The 21,699-nt window shown below is 35.4% G+C and overlaps 1 protein-coding gene across 3 annotated transcripts in view; it reads right to left on the bottom strand.

The window, feature by feature from the left end:
• Nucleotides 1-21,699, bottom strand: part of VAV3 (vav guanine nucleotide exchange factor 3) — a 398,937-nt gene that overhangs the window by 32,344 nt on the left and 344,894 nt on the right. For all 3 annotated transcript variants that reach the window (XM_024235630.2, XM_054530500.2, XM_054530501.2), the window contains 2 exons: nucleotides 12,970-13,035; nucleotides 4,256-4,290 (listed from right to left, as the gene is read on the bottom strand). In XM_024235630.2, coding sequence (XP_024091398.1) covers nucleotides 4,256-4,290; nucleotides 12,970-13,035 — 101 coding nt within the window. The remainder of the gene's footprint in view (nucleotides 1-4,255; nucleotides 4,291-12,969; nucleotides 13,036-21,699) is intronic.

The following is a 21,699-nucleotide window of genomic DNA, read 5'->3' as shown; positions in this document are numbered from 1 at the left end:
TCAAAACTTTGTTTCACGCACAAAATTTAAAATATTACATAAAATTACCTTCAGGCTTTGTGTATAAGATATATATAAAACATAAATAAATTTTGTGTTTACACTTGGGTCCCATCCTGAATATATCTCATGATGTTTATGCAAATATTCCAAAATCTGAAAAAATCTGAAATTCAAAACACTTCCGGTCCCAAGCATTTTGGATAAGGGATACTCAACCTATAGCTGCATTAACTGAATTAAGACAACCACATAATCTACCTGTTAATTTTCTCTGGAGCCTTTTCTTCTGAGCCCTGCACGCTCTTCTAATTGATACTGCTTGCTCTACTAAGCCTGTTGAATTACTGTAGTCCTGGGACTTCTCTTTGCTCCCCTTTCCTGGCTTCTATATCTCCCTCTTCCTTGATTTACCAGCTCATCCTTCAGCTTTTTCTAAACATACACAGGATGTAACACTCTAAAGTCCCACATCTATGAAAATATTTTATTTTACCTAGTAATTCATAGTTTGGCTATGAATATTATTGCAATATTCATAGTTTGGTTATTGGGTAAAGAATTCTAGGTGAGAAATTATTTTGCCTCTCAAATATTAATACATTGATTCATTGTCTTCTAATTTCCATTCAATACCATTTCTAATTCTTTGTATGTGGCCTGATTTTTTTCTCCCTAGAAACCTTCAAATTCTTTCTGTATTCTCCATACTGCAAAATTTCATGATAATGTGTTTTTTATATTGTCCTTGCCTTTCAGAAGTATCTTCAATTTGGAGCCACATGTCCTTTGGTTCTGAGAAATTTCTGTATCATTTCTTTGATAATTGCTGCCCTTGGTTTTCTCTTTCTGGAATTCCTACTACTTGAATGCTGTATCCCCTGGGTCAATAGTCTAGTTTCCACATCGCTTCTCCCATATTATCTATCTCTGACTTTTTGGAAGATTTGCTAAACTTTATTTTCCAAGTCTTCTATAATATTTAACTTATAAGAGCTCCTTTTTATTTTGACTGTTTTCTAAAACGTTGAGCTTACTTCCAATGAACTTCAGTTTTCTCTTAATTTTGAAGATGTAAATAAAAGTTTTTTTAAGTTGTCTACTCACTCCAATGGTTTCTTTTTTTCTTTTTTCTTTTTTTTTTTTTTAGTTCAAGGGTTTCCTCAAATGTATGGTTACTCTTTGTGTTTGTTACTTAAGAAGGATGCATCCACAATTGACTGGAAGCTCTGTGTGTGTGAGCACCAAAATAGGTCCACTGGGTAGGAGTCTGATTTTTTTTTTTTTTTTTTTTTAAGATGAAATCTCACACTGTCACCCAGGCTAGTGTGCAATGGTGTGATCTCGGCTGCCTGCAACCTCCACCTCCGGGATTCAAGTGATTCTCCTGCCTCAGCCTCCCGAGTAGCTAGGATTACAGGCACCCACCACCACGCCCAGCTAATTTTTTGTATTTTTAGTAGAGACGGGGTTTCACTATGTTCCAGGCTGGTCTTGAACTCCTGACCTCATGATCCGCCCACTTTGGCCTCCCAAAGTGCAGGGATTACAGGCATGAGCCAACACGCCCAGCTAAGTCTGATCATTTGACAAGAACCTGAAGACTGAGCTGGGAAACACTCAAAGGTCTGGATTTTAGATTTTTAACTCTATTTCGTTTCTTTGGCCAAAAGTCTTCCAAATTCCTGTCTGAATACCAAGACAGGGTAGTATGTGTATATGGGACCCAGTTGTCACAGTGTTGAAACTGAGCTACACAAGAGAACTGGAGAGCATCATCACTCAGTATACAGAGCCCTCTGTTTTCACTATGGCTTCTCCCCAGTCTCTGCTAGGCTTGATCTTTCCAAATCTAGACCCTATATGGTTCACTTTTTCCACATAATATACCTTCTAACTCCAGTGTCTCCTGCCACTGCAGGAAAGGGCAGTTTGTTCGGACTACTATGGGAAAAGGCAGGGACTCTGACATCTATCTCTTGTTCTGCATACAGATTTTAGGATAGTTCCCCAGTTTGCAGTCCCAAATCTCACTCCTGTCTTTTGATACCCCAAAACATAGATTATTGAAGACAATCATCTTAATTTTCTATTTTATTTCATTCTGTATGCAAGAGACAAAATTTAACTTATGCAAACAACTTACTTTTAAATGTAGAAATAATGAGTAGATAATATAGTTGGTGATACTTCTCAGTGACTTGAGAACTACCATGTCATCAAGCAAAGTAATTTTCTCTAAATAGTTTAGTATTACTAAAATTGAAGGTTCTGTTTTCTGGGGGAGTTGATCATTTTGTTCCCTAGCAGAAGACATTTCACATCAAACTGCCTGCTTAGTTTAAATAGACTGTCCAGGTTGCTCAAAAAAAAAAAAAGTAAAGTAATTTTAAAATTCTACTACATCTTTATTTCTTCCTATTTTCAAGGCTCTCCCTTTGCCTGAACATCTTGCTTTTATAAGAATAATATTATTCTAACTGGTCATATTTTCAGTAGGATTTTACATATTGGCAAGGGTGCATTTTAAATCTAAGGGTACAAAACCTACCTTCGGGTGCCCTGAATGGTTCTCAGGTACCTAATAAGTTTATTTCATAAAATCCATGCAGTTTGAGGTATTAGTATTTTATCTCTCAAATCACTACCTTTGTAACTATAATGCCCAGTTACATGAAAAATGGTATAAGAGAAGAAACCTAATCATCACACTTTCAAGATTTTTAACAGTTCCTGATGTTTTTCAGTTTGATTGTCAATGCTATCAGCTCTAGACCGCAAATTAAATTTCTTTCAGGACTATAGTTTAAAATTCCACAGACACTAATGACTTCAAATTGTCTTCAATCAGGTAAAAATGAAGCACATTCCCAGTTCTATCACAAACCTGCCGCAATTTCTTCAGCAAGCTCAGTGCTGAGGCCCAGGGAGGGATATCAGGAAGGGTAGATAGTAACTACAGAAGGAAGAGTGACTGCCAGAGGAGGGGAGGTGCAGAAGGGCCCGAGGAGAATCCCATACATTGCACAATGGATTCCTACACTTTGAAAAGTAACTCAGCATTTTCCATGCTTTTGTTATAGAACAGAAAATAATCAGAACATGTAAAAAATATCAGATAACTCACACGGTAACACGCAAACCCAACTAGTACTATATATTCCCAGGATATTATATTTATATATGTATTCTGATCTCTCATTTCTATGCATGTATTTTAATATCAATAAAATAAAAATAGATTCAGTCTTTTTAAGAGGAGTCAAATACAAAATTCAGGAAAACAAATAGAAATGAGTAATGTGCTCACATTCTGCATTTTGGGGGCAGTATAGCAATGTACAGATGGCATAACTTGGAATTCTGGCTTTACCACTCACTAGTTGCATGCTCTGTTTCTTTGTTTCTTCACCCATAAAAAATAACAACAGTCACCACCACTTTTCTTATATAAATGTTGAAGAAATAAAACAAAACATGTACAGTACAAAGCATACAGTAAATACTCAGTATATATTAGTTATGATATCATAACTATACTAAATCCTAAATATATTTTTAATAGTTGGAGATATCTAGAAAATAACAATTACTATCCATTACACTTCCTAGGTTTTGTTAATGATACTGTCAGCTTCCAAGTGGTAAGGGTGCCCCATCCTTATGATATATTTTGTTGCTCTCATATGTTGTAAATTTTATTTTTAGAAGCTACTAGTGTCAACCAGAAGCAGTGGCTCACACCTGTAATCCCAGCACTTTGGAGGATCACTTGAGCCCAGGAGTTCAAGGCTGCAATGGGTTATGATGGCATCACTGCACTCCATCCTGGGCGACAGAGCAAGACCCCATCTCTAAAACTATAAAAAATAAAAAAAAAAAAACTACTACTGTCCTTTTTGAGCTAATTTTTAGTTTTTAGACAATGAAATCATATTTTTCTCTCTGCTTTATTAAATCTGTAAAATATAAGATACATATGCGTATGTTCCATTCCTTTCTGTGGCTGGTAAAAACTTTAAATTATCAGTCAAAGGCACTGGGCACTCATGCATGCACACACACCTCCCTCGCAGATAAAGATATGGAAAGATCAGCCATACATGAATTCATTATGGTGTTTTGTTACATCTGAAAACACCTTTAGCCGAGACAAATGGAAATGGAATATGGTTTACTACCCCCACATTTAAGGCATCCTGGAGCTAAGGGTATGGTATTTCAACCTAGCTACATAAACATTTTTAATACTTACCAGGGTTGGCAAGAATAATCTACTGGTTTGGGCACCTAGGATACAAAAAAGCAAAAACAGATTAAGTTTACTTAAGGGAAGCTTTTAGAAATCAATCATTAATTCAGTTCAGCTGACTCAGCTCTATAAAACCCTAAGTAGCACAGTCCTGGAACTATCCATCGGCAATTTTATACAGAGTGAATCATAGTACCTGTCAGATAAGTAGAAAATAATTCATTTCACTTCAATTCATTCTTTCATTCATTTTACTGCCACTGTAACTCTAAGAGGAGAGATAGCGGGCGAATATGAACTGGAAACTTTTAATATTTATTATCAAGGCAATTTAATCCTATCAAAGAAAATTAAAGTGAAAACGTTATTAAGAAAACTGAATAGCACTTTACTTTTCCAAGACCTTGGAAAAAACATGCAAAATAAAAAATATACACTGGATGTGGGTATTTAATATTTTTAATATTTTATTATTTATTATCAAGGCAATTTAATCTTATCAAAGAAAATTAAAGTGAAAACATTATTAAGAAAACCAAATAGCTCTTTACTTTTCCAAGACATTGGGAAAACATGCAAAATAAACAATATACACTGGATATAGACTCTTATTTTGTAATAAATTCCAAATTCTGATTTAAAAAATCTACCAACTAAGAACCTTTTATTCAGAAAAAAGGCATGGAAAATACTTATTTTTCCATTTTTTTCACATAGAGCTTCGCACAAGGAAAAATATTGCATTTGCTATTCAAACAAAGAAAGAAAACTTGTAGCTGCTGATGGTCAAATAGAAAATGAACAAAGACAAAGCAGGTATATTAATGTTAAAAATAAGAAATAAAGTACATTCTATAGAGAGGGTTACTTTAAAAATTCCTACGAATAGGAGTACAGATAGTTTGTCTCATGTCCAAATATCTGATATATGCATTCCGTGCTATTAATAGGATTTTTATATTTGGTGATTGAAAATACTGTTCCCTCATTTGGAACAGTAAAAACTATAGTATTTCAGAGAACTAGCCAATGTGAACATGTCTCTAGCCACGCTGATCTTCATAATGTGCTGTTACTATTTTGCCCTTCCAGGTTAAGAGTTATCTACAGGTTGAGCATCCCTTATCAGCAATCCTTGGGACTAGAGATGTTTCACATTTTGGATTTAAAAAAAATTAGAATATTTGAATTACATTCTACATCCCTAATCCAAAAATCTAAAATTGTATGTGCTCCAATGAGCATTTCCTTTGAGCGTCATGTCAGTGCTTAAAAACTTTGGACTTTAGAGCATTTCAGATGTCAGATTTTCAAATGAGGAATACTCAAACTGTATCAAAAATCATCTTTCTACTCAGAACATTTCTTTGATTATTAATATTCAAATATTTCTATCCTATGGATTACATTTTTAAAATCACCACTTTGTAAAATCCTAATAAACAGCAATTAATGTTGAAGGTAAATTATACCCATTCTAACCATTCAAATAGTTTCTTACATAATTTTGTTTTCACAAATAAACTGATCTTCAATAGTTTCCCCTTTGATAAGATATACATGGCTTCTGAAATCTGATGTGAAAAATATTTCCTCTTTCCCTCTCCCTGAGTTCTTTAGAAGCGTAATGTATATATTTATTCTTAAACCAAGCTTTCCATAGAGAACCAAAAAAAAAAAAAAAAAAAGGAGACAGGAAGGAGAGTAAAGAATTTCAAAATATTCTGGCTGTGGGCTCCTTTGGCTGTTAAAAAGGCTGGAGATCCAAAAAAGGAAACAGTGACAGATTCTAAAACAGAACAGGTAACTGAGGCTGTTCCACCCTGAAGTGTCCCACTAGAGCTTTTCTCTCTTCAGTGGGTGCACTCTGACATGTGAAGATCCAGGACTACCTTCCCAGCCATGATCCCTATTACTCAGGTGGGGTCCTATCCTTTTCCATCAGTCATAGGCCCTCTGCACTTTCTTCTGTGTACTATGGGTCCTTGTCTGGACAGGTACTTCATATTTAAGATTACAGTTAATTTCCTTTTGGGAACTTTTTCATCTTTGAGCATACAGTTACTATTTTTCTCTAATGTCATTTTCTGCCAGCACCATAGTCTATCAACACTGCTAAACTTCTGCTATGAACATATAGTTTTTAAAAAACATTTTACTGAGAATATAGTATCCATACAAAATTATATATATATATATATATATATATATATATATATATATATATATATATATACACACACACACACACATAGAGAAATATTTATATGGGTCTCTCTATATATAAATAAATATATATGTATCTATTTATGTGTGCTTCTTCCTGAAGTATACCTTATGAAGCTAGATGGCACACTTAGAAGTGAACTTTGTGTCTGTTTGAATAAACTATCACTATTTCATCCTTTTCTTGAGAAATTTCTAAGAGGATAGTAATTTTCTCTCACAATTTTTAACGTATTCTTATTGTTTCAGATATTAATTCAGACATTATAGTTTCACACTGTACAATCTCTACTTGGTTCTTTCGTAGTTCCTATTTCTCTTTTGAGGTTTTCTGTCCATTCATTATGAACACGTTTTCCTTTGTGTCCTTGAGCACCATGATAACAGCTGCTTTTAAAATCTTCTCCTAAGTCATCATATGGGAAATCACAGGGTTGATCTTCCTTTATTCTCTTTTCTGTTAAGTATGGTTCACATTTTCCTGCTCCTTTGCATACTGAGTAATTTTATATTGTATCTTGGACAATTTGAATGAATGATAAACTGTAGAGGCTCTGTATTTTCTTATGTTCCTAAAAAGAACCTGGCTTTCCTTAAAGTTTATACATAGAATTTGAGGTTTCCTCTCTCTGACTCTTTTTAAGATTTCCTACCTCCTTTTCCAGCTGCTGAGACTGCTTTAAACTCACTCCATAATCGGGTTCTTTAAGCCAGAAATACCATAAGGTTTCTATCTGAATTTTAGCTACCCTGCATGGTACAATCCAGTGCCTGCCTTTGAGCTAGCCATAAAACAAAGAAACTCATCCGAGTGTCATTCCTTTTTCCAAGTGTCAATCTTCTCCTGGGCAATGCCTTCAGATAGTTTTGTTTTGATATTTTGTCCACGACTTATAGTTATGTGTGGGAGTATTGGTCCAATAGGAGCTATTCAACAGTTACCAGAAGTGGAAACTCTTGTTGCTTCTATTACTGCTGTTGTTAGCTGGGTCTAATAATCAACCTTTTATAGATAATCTGTCTTTTCTCTCAGTTTTAATATTTTGTCTTTAATGTCTTCTGGTTTCATTACAATGCATCCAGGTGTTAATTAATTTTAATATATGCTTCTTGACTCTGAAGATTAGTTTTATTATAGAATCTGGAAAGTTCTCAGGCATTCTTTATTTGAATATTGCTATTCTACAATTATCTCTATTCTCTCCTTCTATTAAATGTATTTGTATCTCATCACTCCATTTTCTGTTTTATTTTTAACTTCTTAATCTCTCTTAACTGTTCTTTGAGCAATTTATTCAGATTTCTCCTCCAATTTCCTACACAACTGTGTCTGATATGCCATGTAATATGTCCATTAAGGCTTTTATTTCAATTACTATACCTGAATCATTTTCATATATACCCAATCAGTGTCTTGCTTTCCTCTTAGATTTTTGTTCCCTTTAATTTCTTAAACGATGTTAAGTATAAAATTTTGAATTTAGTATCTAAAATTCAAATATTTGCTATATTTGTGGGTTTAATTATATATTTTATTGTTTCTGCTGATCTTGGCATAAGGTGGTTTGTTTCTGGATTGATTTAATGATTCCAAATTGTGAATGTATGTTCCCTAGGACTTTATGTTAAAAATCCTTTGAGGAATGTATGCAAAGAGGCTCCAATCCAGAGAGCATTTGAATTTTCATTGGGAGAATAATCAATGTGGAATAATTTTTTTAATTTTTATTTTTTATTTGAGATGGAGTCTCGCTCGGTCACCCAGACTGGAGTGCAGTGGAATAATCTGGAATAATTTTAAACTACACTTCTAGCTTAGAATTATTTAGGTAGTAGAGCTGGTATGAATTCCAGCTCTTCATCTGGATGGTTTTAGATTTAAGATTAGAAATTCTCAGGGGAGAATGCTTTCCTTTTTTCTTTCCAATCCTGAACCAATACCAAGGTAGGCATATCATCATCAGTGGGAAGGGTTTTCTCCTAGTTCATCCACCAAGGGCTCCTGGAATCAGAGATATACCCAAGTTTGCATTGTGCTGCAGTTCCAGGCTTTGTCTCTAGTTGCCATATTGCTAGAAATGAAGTTGACCCATTTATGAACCACCTGTGTTTTCCTCAGTTCTAAGTTTCTACCTGCCTATATCAGAACTTTTGAGGAGATGGATGTAGAAAATGCAGGAAAATAAATTTTAAGCCCAGAATAGAACATTCAGCACTACTCATGGACGCCTGATAAACAATATATCCCAGAATCAAAAGCAACACCATTTTCCAAACTCCCTCAAACTATCCCCTCCTCTTCAAATTCCCCTCTATTTATCTTCACTTAACTTGCCCTACAATTAAAAAAATTAATCTGTAATTTCATTAAGCAGTAAAATTTAAACTAGCTACTTACTAATATAAAACAACCATATTTAGTAGTCTTGCTTACAATTATAAGTTACTCTACTTCTCTGTCATCTTAAAATTTCTGAACATATTTCTCCTTCTAGCCACTTCTTGGGTCAGCAAATATCATTCAATATGATTCTACAGGCTGATTTAATTAGTATCTACCATTGGTAATGTTCTATATATAGCTAGGGACTTGCATTTGCTTTTTCACTCCTTTATTCATTCATTCAACAGTAATTTATTAAATGCCTACTTTGTGCCAGACTATCCCTAAAACAAAACTTCAAATGCTCATTTTTATGCCTTATTCAAGAGGATGTAAACAGAAAACAGTACATGGTACATTCAATGCTTAATATTCTTGATTTGATGTCTTTAGGTTCCCAAATTTCTTAATGTTGGAATGTATAATATCCTGCCACCTGCCGACATACATACATCACTACTTTACAGATAGGAAGCCTGAATCTTGTTCATACAAAGTCCAAAAACTAGACAGACAATCATTTTAGCTTAACTAATTAAATAAGAGTGGTATCAAACTTCAATAATCTTTCAAGACTATAATGTAATATAAGACAAAAAATATGTAACATTATAGACCAATGAAACAGAATAGAGAGCCCAGAAATAATGCCACATACCTAACCATCTGATCTTTGACAAAGCTGACAAAAACAGACAATGGGGACAGGATTCCCTGTTCAGTAAAGGGGAGAAACAAGATTATGTCCTTTGCAGCAACATGGATGGACCTGCAGGCCATTATCGTATGTGAACTAACACAGGAAAGGAAAAGCAAATAACACATTCTCACTTGTAAGTGGCAGCTAAACATTTGATAAATGGTGCTGGGATAACTGGCTAGCCATATGCAGGACTGAAAGTGAACCCCTTCCTTATATGATATACAAAAATCAGCTCGAGATGGATTGAAGACAAATATAAATCCTACAGCTATAAAACCCCTGAAGGATAACCTAGGAAATAGCATTCTTGACAAAGGACCCAGCAAAGATTTCATGACTAACATGCCAAAAGCAACTGCAACAAAAACAAAAATTGACAAATGGGACCTAATTAAACTAAAGGGCTTCTGCACAGCAAAAGGAACTATCAAGAGAGTAAACAGGCAATGTACAGAATGGGAGAAAATATTTGTAAACTATGCATCTGACAAAGGTCTAATATCCAGCATCTATAAAAAATGTAAATAAATTAACAAGCCAAAAAACAACTCCATTAAAAAGTGGGCAAATAACATGAACAGACACTTTTGGAAAGAAGACATACATACGCTTGGCCAAAAAGCATTTGAAAAAATGCTCAATTTACTAATCATTAAATAAATACGAATTGAAACCACAATGAGATACCATGTCACATCAGTAAGAATGGCTTTTATTAAAAAGTAAAAAAATAACAGATGCTGACAAGGTTGCAGAGAAAAGGGAATGCTTATACACTGCTGGTGGGAATGTAAAGTACTTCAGCCTTTGTGGAAAGCAGTGTGACAATTTCTCAAGGAACTCAAAGCAGAATTACCTTTTGAGCCAGCAATCCCATTACTGGGTATATACCCAAAGACAAAATGTGAGAAAATTTTCACAACCTACTCATCTGACAAAGGGCTAATATCCAGAATCTACAATGAACTCAAACAAATTTACAAGAAAAAAACAAACAACCCCATCAAAAAGTGGGTGAAGGATATGAACAGACACTTCTCAAAAGAAGACATTTATGCAGCCAAAAGACACATGAAAAAATGCTCATCATCACTGGCCATCAGAGAAATGCAAATCAAAACCACAATAGGATACCATCTCACACCAGTTAGAATGGCAATCATTAAAAAGTCAGGAAACAACAGGTGCTGGAGAGGATGTGGAGAAATAGGAACACTTTTACACTGTTGGTGAGACTGTAAACTAGTTCAACCATTGTGGAAGTCAGTGTGGCGATTCCTCAGGGATCTAGAACTAGAAATACCATTTGACCCAGCCATCCCATTACTGGGTATATACCCAAAGGACTATAAATCATGCTGCTATAAAGACACACGTACACGTATGTTTATTGCGGCACTATTCACAATAGCAAAGACTTGGAACCAACCCAAATGTCCAACAATGATAGACTGGATTAAGAAAATGTGGCATATATACACCATGGAATACTACGCAGCCATCAAAAATGATGAGTTCACGTCCTTTGTAGGGACATGGATGAAATTGGAAATCATCATTCTCAGGAAACTATCGCAAGGACAAAAAACCAAACACCGCATGTTCTCACTCATAGATGGGAATTGAACAATGAGAACACATGGACACAGGAAGGGGAACATCACACTCCGGGGACTGTTGTGGGGTGGGGGGAGGGGAGAGGGATAGCATTAGGAGATATACCTAATGCTAAATGGCGAGTTAATGGGTGCAGCACACCAGCATGGCACATGTATACATATGTAACTAACCTGCACATTGTGCACATGTACCCTAAAACTTAAGTATAATAATAATAAAAAAAGGAAAGAAAGAAAGAAAAGATGAAAAATATATCAAAATAAAGAAATGCAAAATCAGAATAAATGCTTAAACATAAAAAAAAATTTTGTGAAACTTTAAAAAAATATATATATATAAATTGTTCTACAAATAAAGGTATGCATGCTTATGTTCATCCCAGCAATATTCACAAACATGAAATCAATCTAAATGCCCATATGTTTCTGGATAAAGAAAATATGGTACATATATATCATGGAATACTATACAGCCATAAAAAGAAACAAGATCATGCCCTTTGCAGCAGCATGGGTGGAGCTGGAGGCCACTATCATAAGCAAACTAACACAGGAACGGAAAAGCAAGTAACACATGTTCTCACTTATAAGTGAAAGTTAAAATTGAGTATACATGGACATGAGAAGGGAACAACAGATTCCAGGGGCCTCCTTGAGGGTGGAAGGTGAGAGGAGGGTGAGGATCTAAACACTACCTATCAGGTACTATGCTTAGAAACTGAGTGACACAATAATCTGTACACCAAACCCCCATGACATGCAATTTACCCAAATAATAAACCTGTACATGTACCCCTAAACCTAAAATAAAAGTTAAAAAAATGTGATATTAGATCACAGAACCAACAGAGTAACAGACGCTTTTCTATTCTCTTTGATTTTGAAAATAATTAAGCTTGAATGAGTGGAGTAAATTATCCTATAGGGCACATTCTAGAGCCAAGGATGGCAGATTCTCATGTTTCTAACAGTAAAAAGAATGTCCAGTTTGGAAATTCAGTAACTACTGAAATATAGCAAGCACGATAGATTAAGGAGAGTTTTTCCCCTTCAGGCAATCATCTCCATCATATTAGTAAAGAAATTTCATTTACTTTGGAGTCAATAACTTAAAAAGTTGTGTGGAAAACATCACCCATAATACCATATTATGATATTAAAATCATGTTACCCTAAACAGAAATTTATCAGTATCATGACACACCAGGGAGTACATTTTAGGTTACATTCACCCATAATATTAATTGAGTGAATGTTCATTTATTCTCCTTTTATCTGTGTTTTATATTTTCAGAAAATTCCATTATGACATTATATAAAAAGTAATGACACACTAAAGTATAGAAAATATATTTAGACATTTGATTGAAAAATTTGTGGACTTTTCATTTTCTAGCAAGCGTTCAAAGACATCAGCTGAAGTGTAATATCGCCCTGTAACCCAAGTGACTGGAGGCAGACCGTACCATTCTCAGTTCAGTGGGAAAGGGGAAACTTGTACAATGCGTCTGATTTGCAGCTGTGGTTTATTACTTCTAAAACCTTTTAGACTACTTAGTTGTATAAATTCTACTAAGTAAAATTTGCCTCTTCTATATATTTTCTTAATATTTAAAAACATATTCTGACAATAGAACTATAATGATGTTGAAACTAATGATTCTTCCAGAAAATACTAATAAAAATAATAACTGACCTGGCCAGCATCCTTTGTAGATTTTTGCACAATTAATCACAGGATCAAAAACAAAATGAAGCAAGAGAAAATTAAGATACTAATACTTACACATGGGCAAGGCTTGACTGCATCACTTGGAAAAAATCCAACCTCTCCAGATGCTAAATTTCTGCCCTAAGTAAGAAAAAAAAAATGCCAGTGTTGAGAACAAATTTACCACAAATGATAACCCCATGATGCCCCATACATAGCACCGTTACTTAGGATCCTTAGAATTCCTTATGTGTTATATCCAGTCCTGAGCATTAACTTACTGTGGCTCAGAAAAGGAAGCAAAAGCTGAGATAGTTTTCATGGTTGTTCAACTTTACATGTGGTTTCAGGTCATGATCATAAAATAATTCAAGTTTATTTTTCAATCAACCCTTCAATTTTGTTAGCTTTATATTTCTCAATCCTATAGCACAGTGGACACCAACGTTTTTGGCCCCAGGGATGTGGGGTGAGGTGGGGTGGGTGCTGGGGGCATGGCAGGTCGTTTCAGGAGGAAACTGTTCCACCTCAGGCATTAGACTCTCATAAAGGGAGTGCAACCTAGATCCCTCACATGCGCAGTTCACAGTCAAGCCTGCGCTCCTATGAGAATCTAATGCCACCACTGATTTGACAGGAGGGGGAACTCAGGTAGCAACGCTTGCTCATTGGCAGCTCACCTCCTGCTGTGTGGCCCAGTTCCTAACAGGCCACAGTCTGGGGGTTGGGGACACCTATGATAGAGAGATAACAGCAGTTTCTATCTTTCACCTTTATATTCACTGGCATAAGCAGATCATATGAATTTTGTGAAGGCATATAATTATGAATTCCATATAAATGGATACTACTGGTCTAAGAGAAGACATGAGAATGTCTTTCTAGCAAGATGAGATTTCAAGATGCGAAAATAGAAAACAAAGTTTTGGATGATTTTCAGATTTAAGAAAAAGAAATAGGATACCTATTAACAAAAGAAGACCATAAGATTTTGGAGAATAGGACTCTATTAGGTTAGTGCAAAAGTAATTGTAGTTTTTATCATTAAACTGCAAAAATACTAATACTTATTGAATCCTTAATATGTGCTAGACACTGCTCTAAGTGTTTTATTTAATCCTTGCTATGATCCTTTATGGTAGGTCCAATTACTATCCCCACATTACAGATGAGGAAAATGAGACACGGAGAAGGTAAATAATCTGCCCATGGACACAGAGCTAACAAGTACAGAGCCATAAATCAAACTCAGATGTTCTAACTTCAGGGCTCTGCACTGCCTCTCTGTACAAGCATAATAGAGACTCATGAAGAAAGACAGTGGGACTTAAATATAAAAAGTAGTTAGGAAACAATTTGACAGTGATAGCTGAATTCTATCATTGGTGATGGCATTTATTTAAAGGTGTATGTTTTAGAAGACTTAAACTTGCACCAATGTGGAATATGGCTCCTAGATGGGTCTCACTTTTGGAGTTGAGAATATCACAAGGAAACTGATACCATGGTAAGGAAAGGGATTGGAGGGAGAGAAACACATGCTGAAGACACTATTTAACTGAGTCTGCTGAACTGGCCAGTGGATTAGATATGGAAAGAGAAGATGATCTGTTTCTGAGTTAAAGACTGGGAAAAGTATGAAGAATGGAGGTAGGAGGTGACTAGAGAATCCATCCAAACAACACAGACTTAGATGACTTAGAGAGGAATCTGGAAATTGGAGCAAGGCTGCATCACTTGGAAAAAATGTACAGAGAAGATAGAAGACAGAATTTACAGAAATTAGTGAATGAAACAACAAGGCAGAAAGAAACGATCAGCAGAGAGAGGAATCAGAGACCTGGGAGAGATGGTAGCAGTAACTACAAGGTTGGATGAACTGTTTCTTTCATTCAGCTGTGTTTATCAAGTGCTCTATAATGGTTTATTTTCAGCATGGCAGTGAGATACAAGTAAATAAGTATGGTATTTGGGACTATACCACTAGCCAGACCTCTATATATAAACGCACTACAATGCTACCTGAGTGCAAAATATAAAGGAGTGTGGTGGGAACCATACACTGATTAAGCTCAGAAGAGAAAAGAATAAGAACGCTTTAAAAAACAAACAAGACCTTTGAGAGTACACAAAGGAAATAAGTCTATTTTGCAGAGGAAAGGCGAAAGAGAGAGCTCTGTAATGGTCTTTCCAAAGTATATTTGAAGGCGTATCAACAAATTGGAAAATTATGGCTATTATAAAAATAGTAAACTGTCAACTTCCACTCTTCTTCAGAACAACAACAAAAGGCTTTAATCTATAGAATGCGGGGTACAGGAGAATAAGTGATACTTTGTGACAGTGTATGTTGGCCAACGTACTACTTTCTACTTTCTCAGAGCAAACCTGATGCTGAGCCCCTCATGTAAATCGATACCTTCATTCTGTTCCTCCTTCAAAACTCAGTTCATACATTACCTACTCTGTCATCTCTTCCCCAAGGAGCAGATCCCAGATTGAATCCCATGCGCACCTTTCCATACCCTTAGTGATACATAAAGTAGTAGTGCTTTAGTAGTATTCACTCCTAGTAGTATACGTAACTATTGTTCAACATGGTCTTCTCTATTAATAGACTGTGAGTTCCTTGGCATAAGGGATAATCTCTCAGTCATTTTTGTATAAAAAGATGTCAGACACAGAGTAGGCCCTTAATAAATGTTTCTAAGGGGAGATATAACTCAATCTGATAGTTCCCTGTCAATGAGGAGCATGGCCCTAAATTCCTCTTCATTAAGAAGAATAAAATAAAGCCATGTGCCACATGATGACATTTCAGTCAATGACTAACCTTATAATGATGGTGCTCCCATAAGATTATAATACCATATTTTTACTGTACTTTTTCTATGTTTAGATACACAAATGTTATAACTACCTACAATATTCAGTGCAGTAACATGCGATACAGGTTTGTAGCCTGGCAACAAGAGGCTATACACGTAGCCTAGGTGTGTAGTAGGCTACACTATCTAGGTTTGTATAACTACACTCCATAACATTTACACAATGATGCATTTATTAGTATGTATCACTGTCATTAAGTAACTCATGACTATATGTCACTTTTTTTTTGTTCACACAGACAAACACTGAAAAGGATTAAGCTGCCTGTTTCTACAGGAAAATATTCATATAGTGACATTCTTTGACCTGTCCCTGACATATTCTATAAGGACAGTGTTGGGGAGTGCAATGTCACAAAGCAGAGAAAAGAGGATGAGAACCCAAAGAATAAAAGAGTAGGAAAAAGAGATGAATTTTTTAGTTGATGAAAGTGTACGGACTGGCATAGTTGTTTCTTTCTTCCTTTGTAGAAACAGGTGTTCCACACAAAAGACATAAATGGGAACTGAAATCATACTAGACGGTAGAGGAAGAGACCGTGGTTGTATAAGAAATGCTCTAAAACTAGATGAACATATAATTTTCCATTCAAATCAGGACCTTTTGAGAGTAAATGGGTAGTGACTAATAACTATGCCAGAACAAATGGAATAAATTGAACTGTTCTGGGTAAACACGTACACATGGTCATCATATCAAAACTCATTTTGTTCTTTTTCACCTCTTTTAAAGGACACTCTTGGAGGTCCTTCAGGAGGGAAAAAATTTCACTAAACAGGCTGCCAATGTCATTCTGAATTGTTTTTTCTTTAATAAAATGCCCTAGCAGTTCAAGTCACATTTCTTAAATGGTCATAGGCATTCCTTAGACGACAGAGAGGTGAGAGATAATTTAACCTATTTTAACATATGAATAAAGTTACAATTACTTACTAATTCCTAGTCTTAACAGTTTTAGCTATGATAATATGTGCTATATTCAATAACTTCTACTTATTAAAAAGATAGCTATCCTACAACATTTGGAGAATTCAAAACAAAGTAGTGTGTAGGAGGGCTTTCTTTGGTTTCTTGGTGGATGTGTGTGGGATGTACGTTGGTAATTCATTAACACTAATGGGTGGAGCAGCTGTCAATCCCCTACGCATGGATGAAATTGCAGACTGTAACTATGAAATAGACCAACCTCAAATCCAATGATTTAGTGCACTTTATGTGATGATGATATGAGGTTTTTACTAACCTTGGTGAGAGACATACAACTGAATTTCCTTCCTCATTACATTACTGTGTGGGCATTTTATTCTGGGTCAGATAATCAGCTTGTCATCCCTTTTATGAGTATCACAAATGCCAAAGATAGCGAATCATCTTTTAGTTATCCTCCTGCTTCGTATTTGTTCTGTAAGTCCCTGAACATCTTCAAGGTCAACTTGAAAACATTCCTCTCTCATACTTACGTGTCATCTGATATACCATACGGTGCTATCTTTATATGCATTTATTCTGCAGGGCATCTCTGTACTATGTGATGAGACTTTTGTAAATCTAACAGTACAGGTTGGGTCATTCTTATGAAAATACATTCTTTGGAAGGCACATGAGAAAATATCTTATGGGTACTATATGGTAAGAAAAAAATGCACCTTTATAATTTTCATTCAATTACCTGGAGCAGACATAAAACAACATAATATTAAATTATAATTCATAAAATAACAATGCCTTTTTCCTGAAAAGCAATTTTTTTCCTGTAGAAAATGTATCCAACTAAAATTATTGACAACTTCCTCTGACATTCCCGAACATCACAAACATAAATGCATACTCAGGCACTTATTTATTTCTAAGTGACCTTAAGTTTTAACTATTCTTCATTTTTCTTCAATAAGAATCCACACTGAATCATAATGAATTAAAACTACTTCAGGTTTGCTGGTAGAAATGATATTCACAATCTACCTGTACAGAGAAATACATTAAGGTATGCCAGGATGCTAGAGCTAAAACCTCATTTTTAAACCCACAGACAAGGATGGCTTAAAATGACAAAGCATATCGTCTGAAAATCTTAATCGTAAATTGCTTGACTCCTAACTCTGTAAAAAGGAGAAAGAATTGCTTTGAGAAAAATACAGTGTCTCTTCCCTGTGGCTCATTTATCCCCTTAATACTACCTGGATTGGAGCTTTAATGCACTCCTGGAATAGCACTGAACAATTTGAAACAGATGTGGAAAGCTGAATGTAAAAGGGACAGATTAATGGTTATTTATGAACGATTGGAAATTCTCCCAAGTTACAATGCCCTAAACACTCTGAATGTATGCATGATGGTGCTGTGGAGATTACTAAGCAATTTATCACACATGGGTAATGGTCAGAGCGACTGTCACCCTGCCCAGTCACTTCCCGCTGTCAGAAATACACAGGTTGAGTGTTTGGGGAAAGAAGATGTACAGCATGGCCATGAATAATGGGAATATAGGTGAATACATTGTACACACAAATTAGTTTATTGATTGGATGGGCAGATGGAAGGAAGGAAGGATGGATGGAAAGATGAACACACTATTTTTGGCATTATTCTGATGAAGTTTGTGAGGACATGCAATAAAAGAAAAAAACCAACAAAGGGGAGGTAATCAGGAAAAGACCAAGTCAGAAACTGGCCTTTGGTAAGGAGAGATTTTTAATCACAGCTGCAGCCATATTGTAACCATCATCAGTTACATATACATAAGGGATAGTTCTTGGAAAACACACAAAGGCAGTATCATAGGATGTGTCATCAGAAGAGCTTGTTCTATTTCTAGCTCTGCTATAAAAAGATGTGCAACCTTTTGCAAGTCTCAGTGGTAAAACAGGGATGATGACAAGATCTGCCACACATGCCTCACCAGGTTGTTGCAAGGATCAAAGAATTAATATGCATGAATGTACTTTGCAAATGCTAAATACTTGTTTTATTTTATCCATAATATTGCTTCTTGATTATTGTCAATCACTTATTTCACTTCTAAGTTTTCCTTTTTTATTTGGCCCCTTCATGTGTTATTAAAATAGAAATGCCTAATCCTATGTACAATCCTACCACTCTCTTTATATTTCAGTAAACTTGCTAAGCCGCAAGGAACATAGACTCTTATATCACTTTCACCTGAACAGGAACTATTATATTCCTGATAGTCCATTCCTTTACTCAAATGCTTTCTTGGCAGTACACATATTCTTTAATTGTTAATTGCTTCCTATATGATGAGTAAGATATGCATTTTCTATCAGTGAACACTTTGAAAACTTGCCAAACATAACTGCATATGGTTATATGATGGCCACTACAATTAATTCCAAAATACTCACGCACACATACAAAAGAACAAAACCATAAGCATGCATTTTTGTTATTTCTTAGTCAAAACGGGATATGATCCTTAACTTTTGTCCAATGTATAAACAGTGAAAGTTCATGAGGTTGTTCAAAAGACAGTACAAAATGTCCATATCTCTGGCATAGTTCTCTTGTAAAGTGGCTGTCATTGGCTTAGAATTCTGAATAAGCCTAAGAAACTCGTACCTTGGTCTAGGATCTCTGAAATTAAATTTACCTTCAATTTGTATGGGTTTATAATTGTATCGAGTCATCAAAATACATGACAAAGGCTTCAATTATAGTTGATGGTTTTTCCAATTCACACAAAATTGTGTTTACTACATCTCTGAAATTTTGGCAGATGGAAGTGTCAAAAATCCTTAAAAATTAAAAGTTGTGAAATGTATACTGAGAAAAAAAACCCACTAAAAGCCATAAGCTGTACATTTACACTTATTAGATTTGAGATGAATACAACACTGGAACGAGACTTCACCAAGTGTTTTTCCTGTTACTCAAAAATGTATTTGGTGGGGTCCCTGTGTTTCTGCAGCAAGAAAGAGAATCCTCTGATCATGGGTGTCTTAATGCTTTTTCTCCAAAGTCTCACTGGGTGGGATGTACATGATACAATCCTAAATTATAGTCTTATGACTGTGTGTGTCTGTGTGTGTATGTGTGTGTGTGAGTGTGTGTGTGAAAGAAACAAGAGAATACTTTTAATGATAGAAAAAAAAAATTCGGCAAGCAAAAACCAGTCTACATGAAGGTAAGCCAATACCCACGTTGTTACTCAATACAAAATCTGGAAAGAATCAGGTTGTACCACATCTTGGTGAGAAGCCATATAACCCAAAACCAATCCAGGCTTAACAAAGGTCCAAAGAAATTTGCTTTTCTAATACTGGCAGACAACAAATGAATGTTTTTCTATCCTTGGCAATTTTAATCATAACTAATTACAAAGAAAATATTCTGAGTCATAGCACCATAAACACTAAATGCTCATGGCAGCATGAGATATTTTTAAAGAATGTTATTTTTCTACTAAGAGCAAAAGTAGTGCTTTAAAGAAAAGTTTATTGACTTCCTAATATGCACAAGGCACTGTGTTACATACTAAGGAATTAAAAATGAATAGACATGGACACGATCTTCAAGGATCTCATTCAGACAATGCCATTTCCTTAATTCACTTTTGCTTTGGTTATTTTCATAGATTTTTGTGATATTTTTGATCAGGAAAAAACCTGTGAGGTGATAATTTGATACGATTAGGGAGCTGGGAGCCTGGGTTTTATTTTTGGCCTTCTGATCTTGAATAGGTCATTCAGCCCTTCTTGGCTTCATTATCCTCACCTGTGAAACAGAGAGCATGACCTAAGGATTTCCAATGTCTTGGCTACCACCAATGTTCTTTGCTTATATTATATAAGCACTTTTGCAATGCCCCCACAATACTCCACTCAGTCATGGTTGGCCAAAAAATATTTGATCCACAAATTCTTAATTAGGGATAATGTGTGTCAGTAATTTAATCTTTTTTTTTTTTCTTTTTGGGATGGCATCTCACTCTGCTGCCCAGGCTGGAGTGCAATGGTGCAATCTCTGCTCACTGCAACCTTCGCCTCCTGGGCTCAAGTAATTCTTCTGCCTCAGTCTCCCGAGTAGCTGGGATTACAGGCACATACCACCATGCCCGGCTAATCTTTGTATTTTTAGTAGAGATGGGGTTTCACCATGTTGGTCAGGCTGGTTTCAAACTCCTGACCTCAAATCATCCACTCGCCCCAGCCTCCCAAAGTGTTGGGATAACAGGCATGAGCCACCGTGCCAGGCCAGTAATTTAATCTGATAGCATTTATTTACAGAAGACAAGGACATTTCAGCTTCTTAGTGACGTTTTTAACTCAGTGTGAAGCAGTCTATTTTCCGAAGCACATAAAGGTTGATTTGTTAGAAATTGCATTCATTAATTCATTCTTCAGGAATTCAAATTATCATGAATAATTAAAATTCAATATATGTTATAATTTGATAAATTATTTGGCCACAATTCTTAAGGGCATGTGCACATGCATACTCTACTGAAACCACTTGCGCTATCAAATCAATAATCATGTCAGATGGAATTCCAAATTCATGGCCCACTGAAAGTATTCTGTGATTGACACAAACTTTTAGTCATTATGGCAGAATGTAGCTGACATAGTAATAAAATAATGGAAGAAAAAGGACCACAACAGAATTTCTCAGAACTTTCTCCCATAATGTTACTCCCTTACCCTCCAGAAGAAAAAGAGATAATACTTCATTGTCTGAACTTCTACTTAGATGGCAGTGTCCTCATCTAAGTACATTATAACCTACACTGTACTGTACCAAGTATTGGAAAAATACAAGAATTGTTAACCAAAAATGCCCATCTTGAGAATTAACAATTAGGACCTCACCCACTTTGTCAGGAGGCCTGCCAATTCCCATAATACAGTCTGTACACTTGGAAACATTCCTGCAAATTCCGTTTATGATCTATTTAATCAA

This window comes from Pongo abelii, chromosome 1 (genome assembly GCF_028885655.2).
Source record: "Pongo abelii isolate AG06213 chromosome 1, NHGRI_mPonAbe1-v2.0_pri, whole genome shotgun sequence".
NCBI classification, from domain to species: Eukaryota; Metazoa; Chordata; class Mammalia; order Primates; family Hominidae; genus Pongo; species Pongo abelii.
The sequence above is the reverse complement of the archived record's forward strand: the minus strand, read 5'-3'. Positions and strand labels throughout refer to the sequence as shown.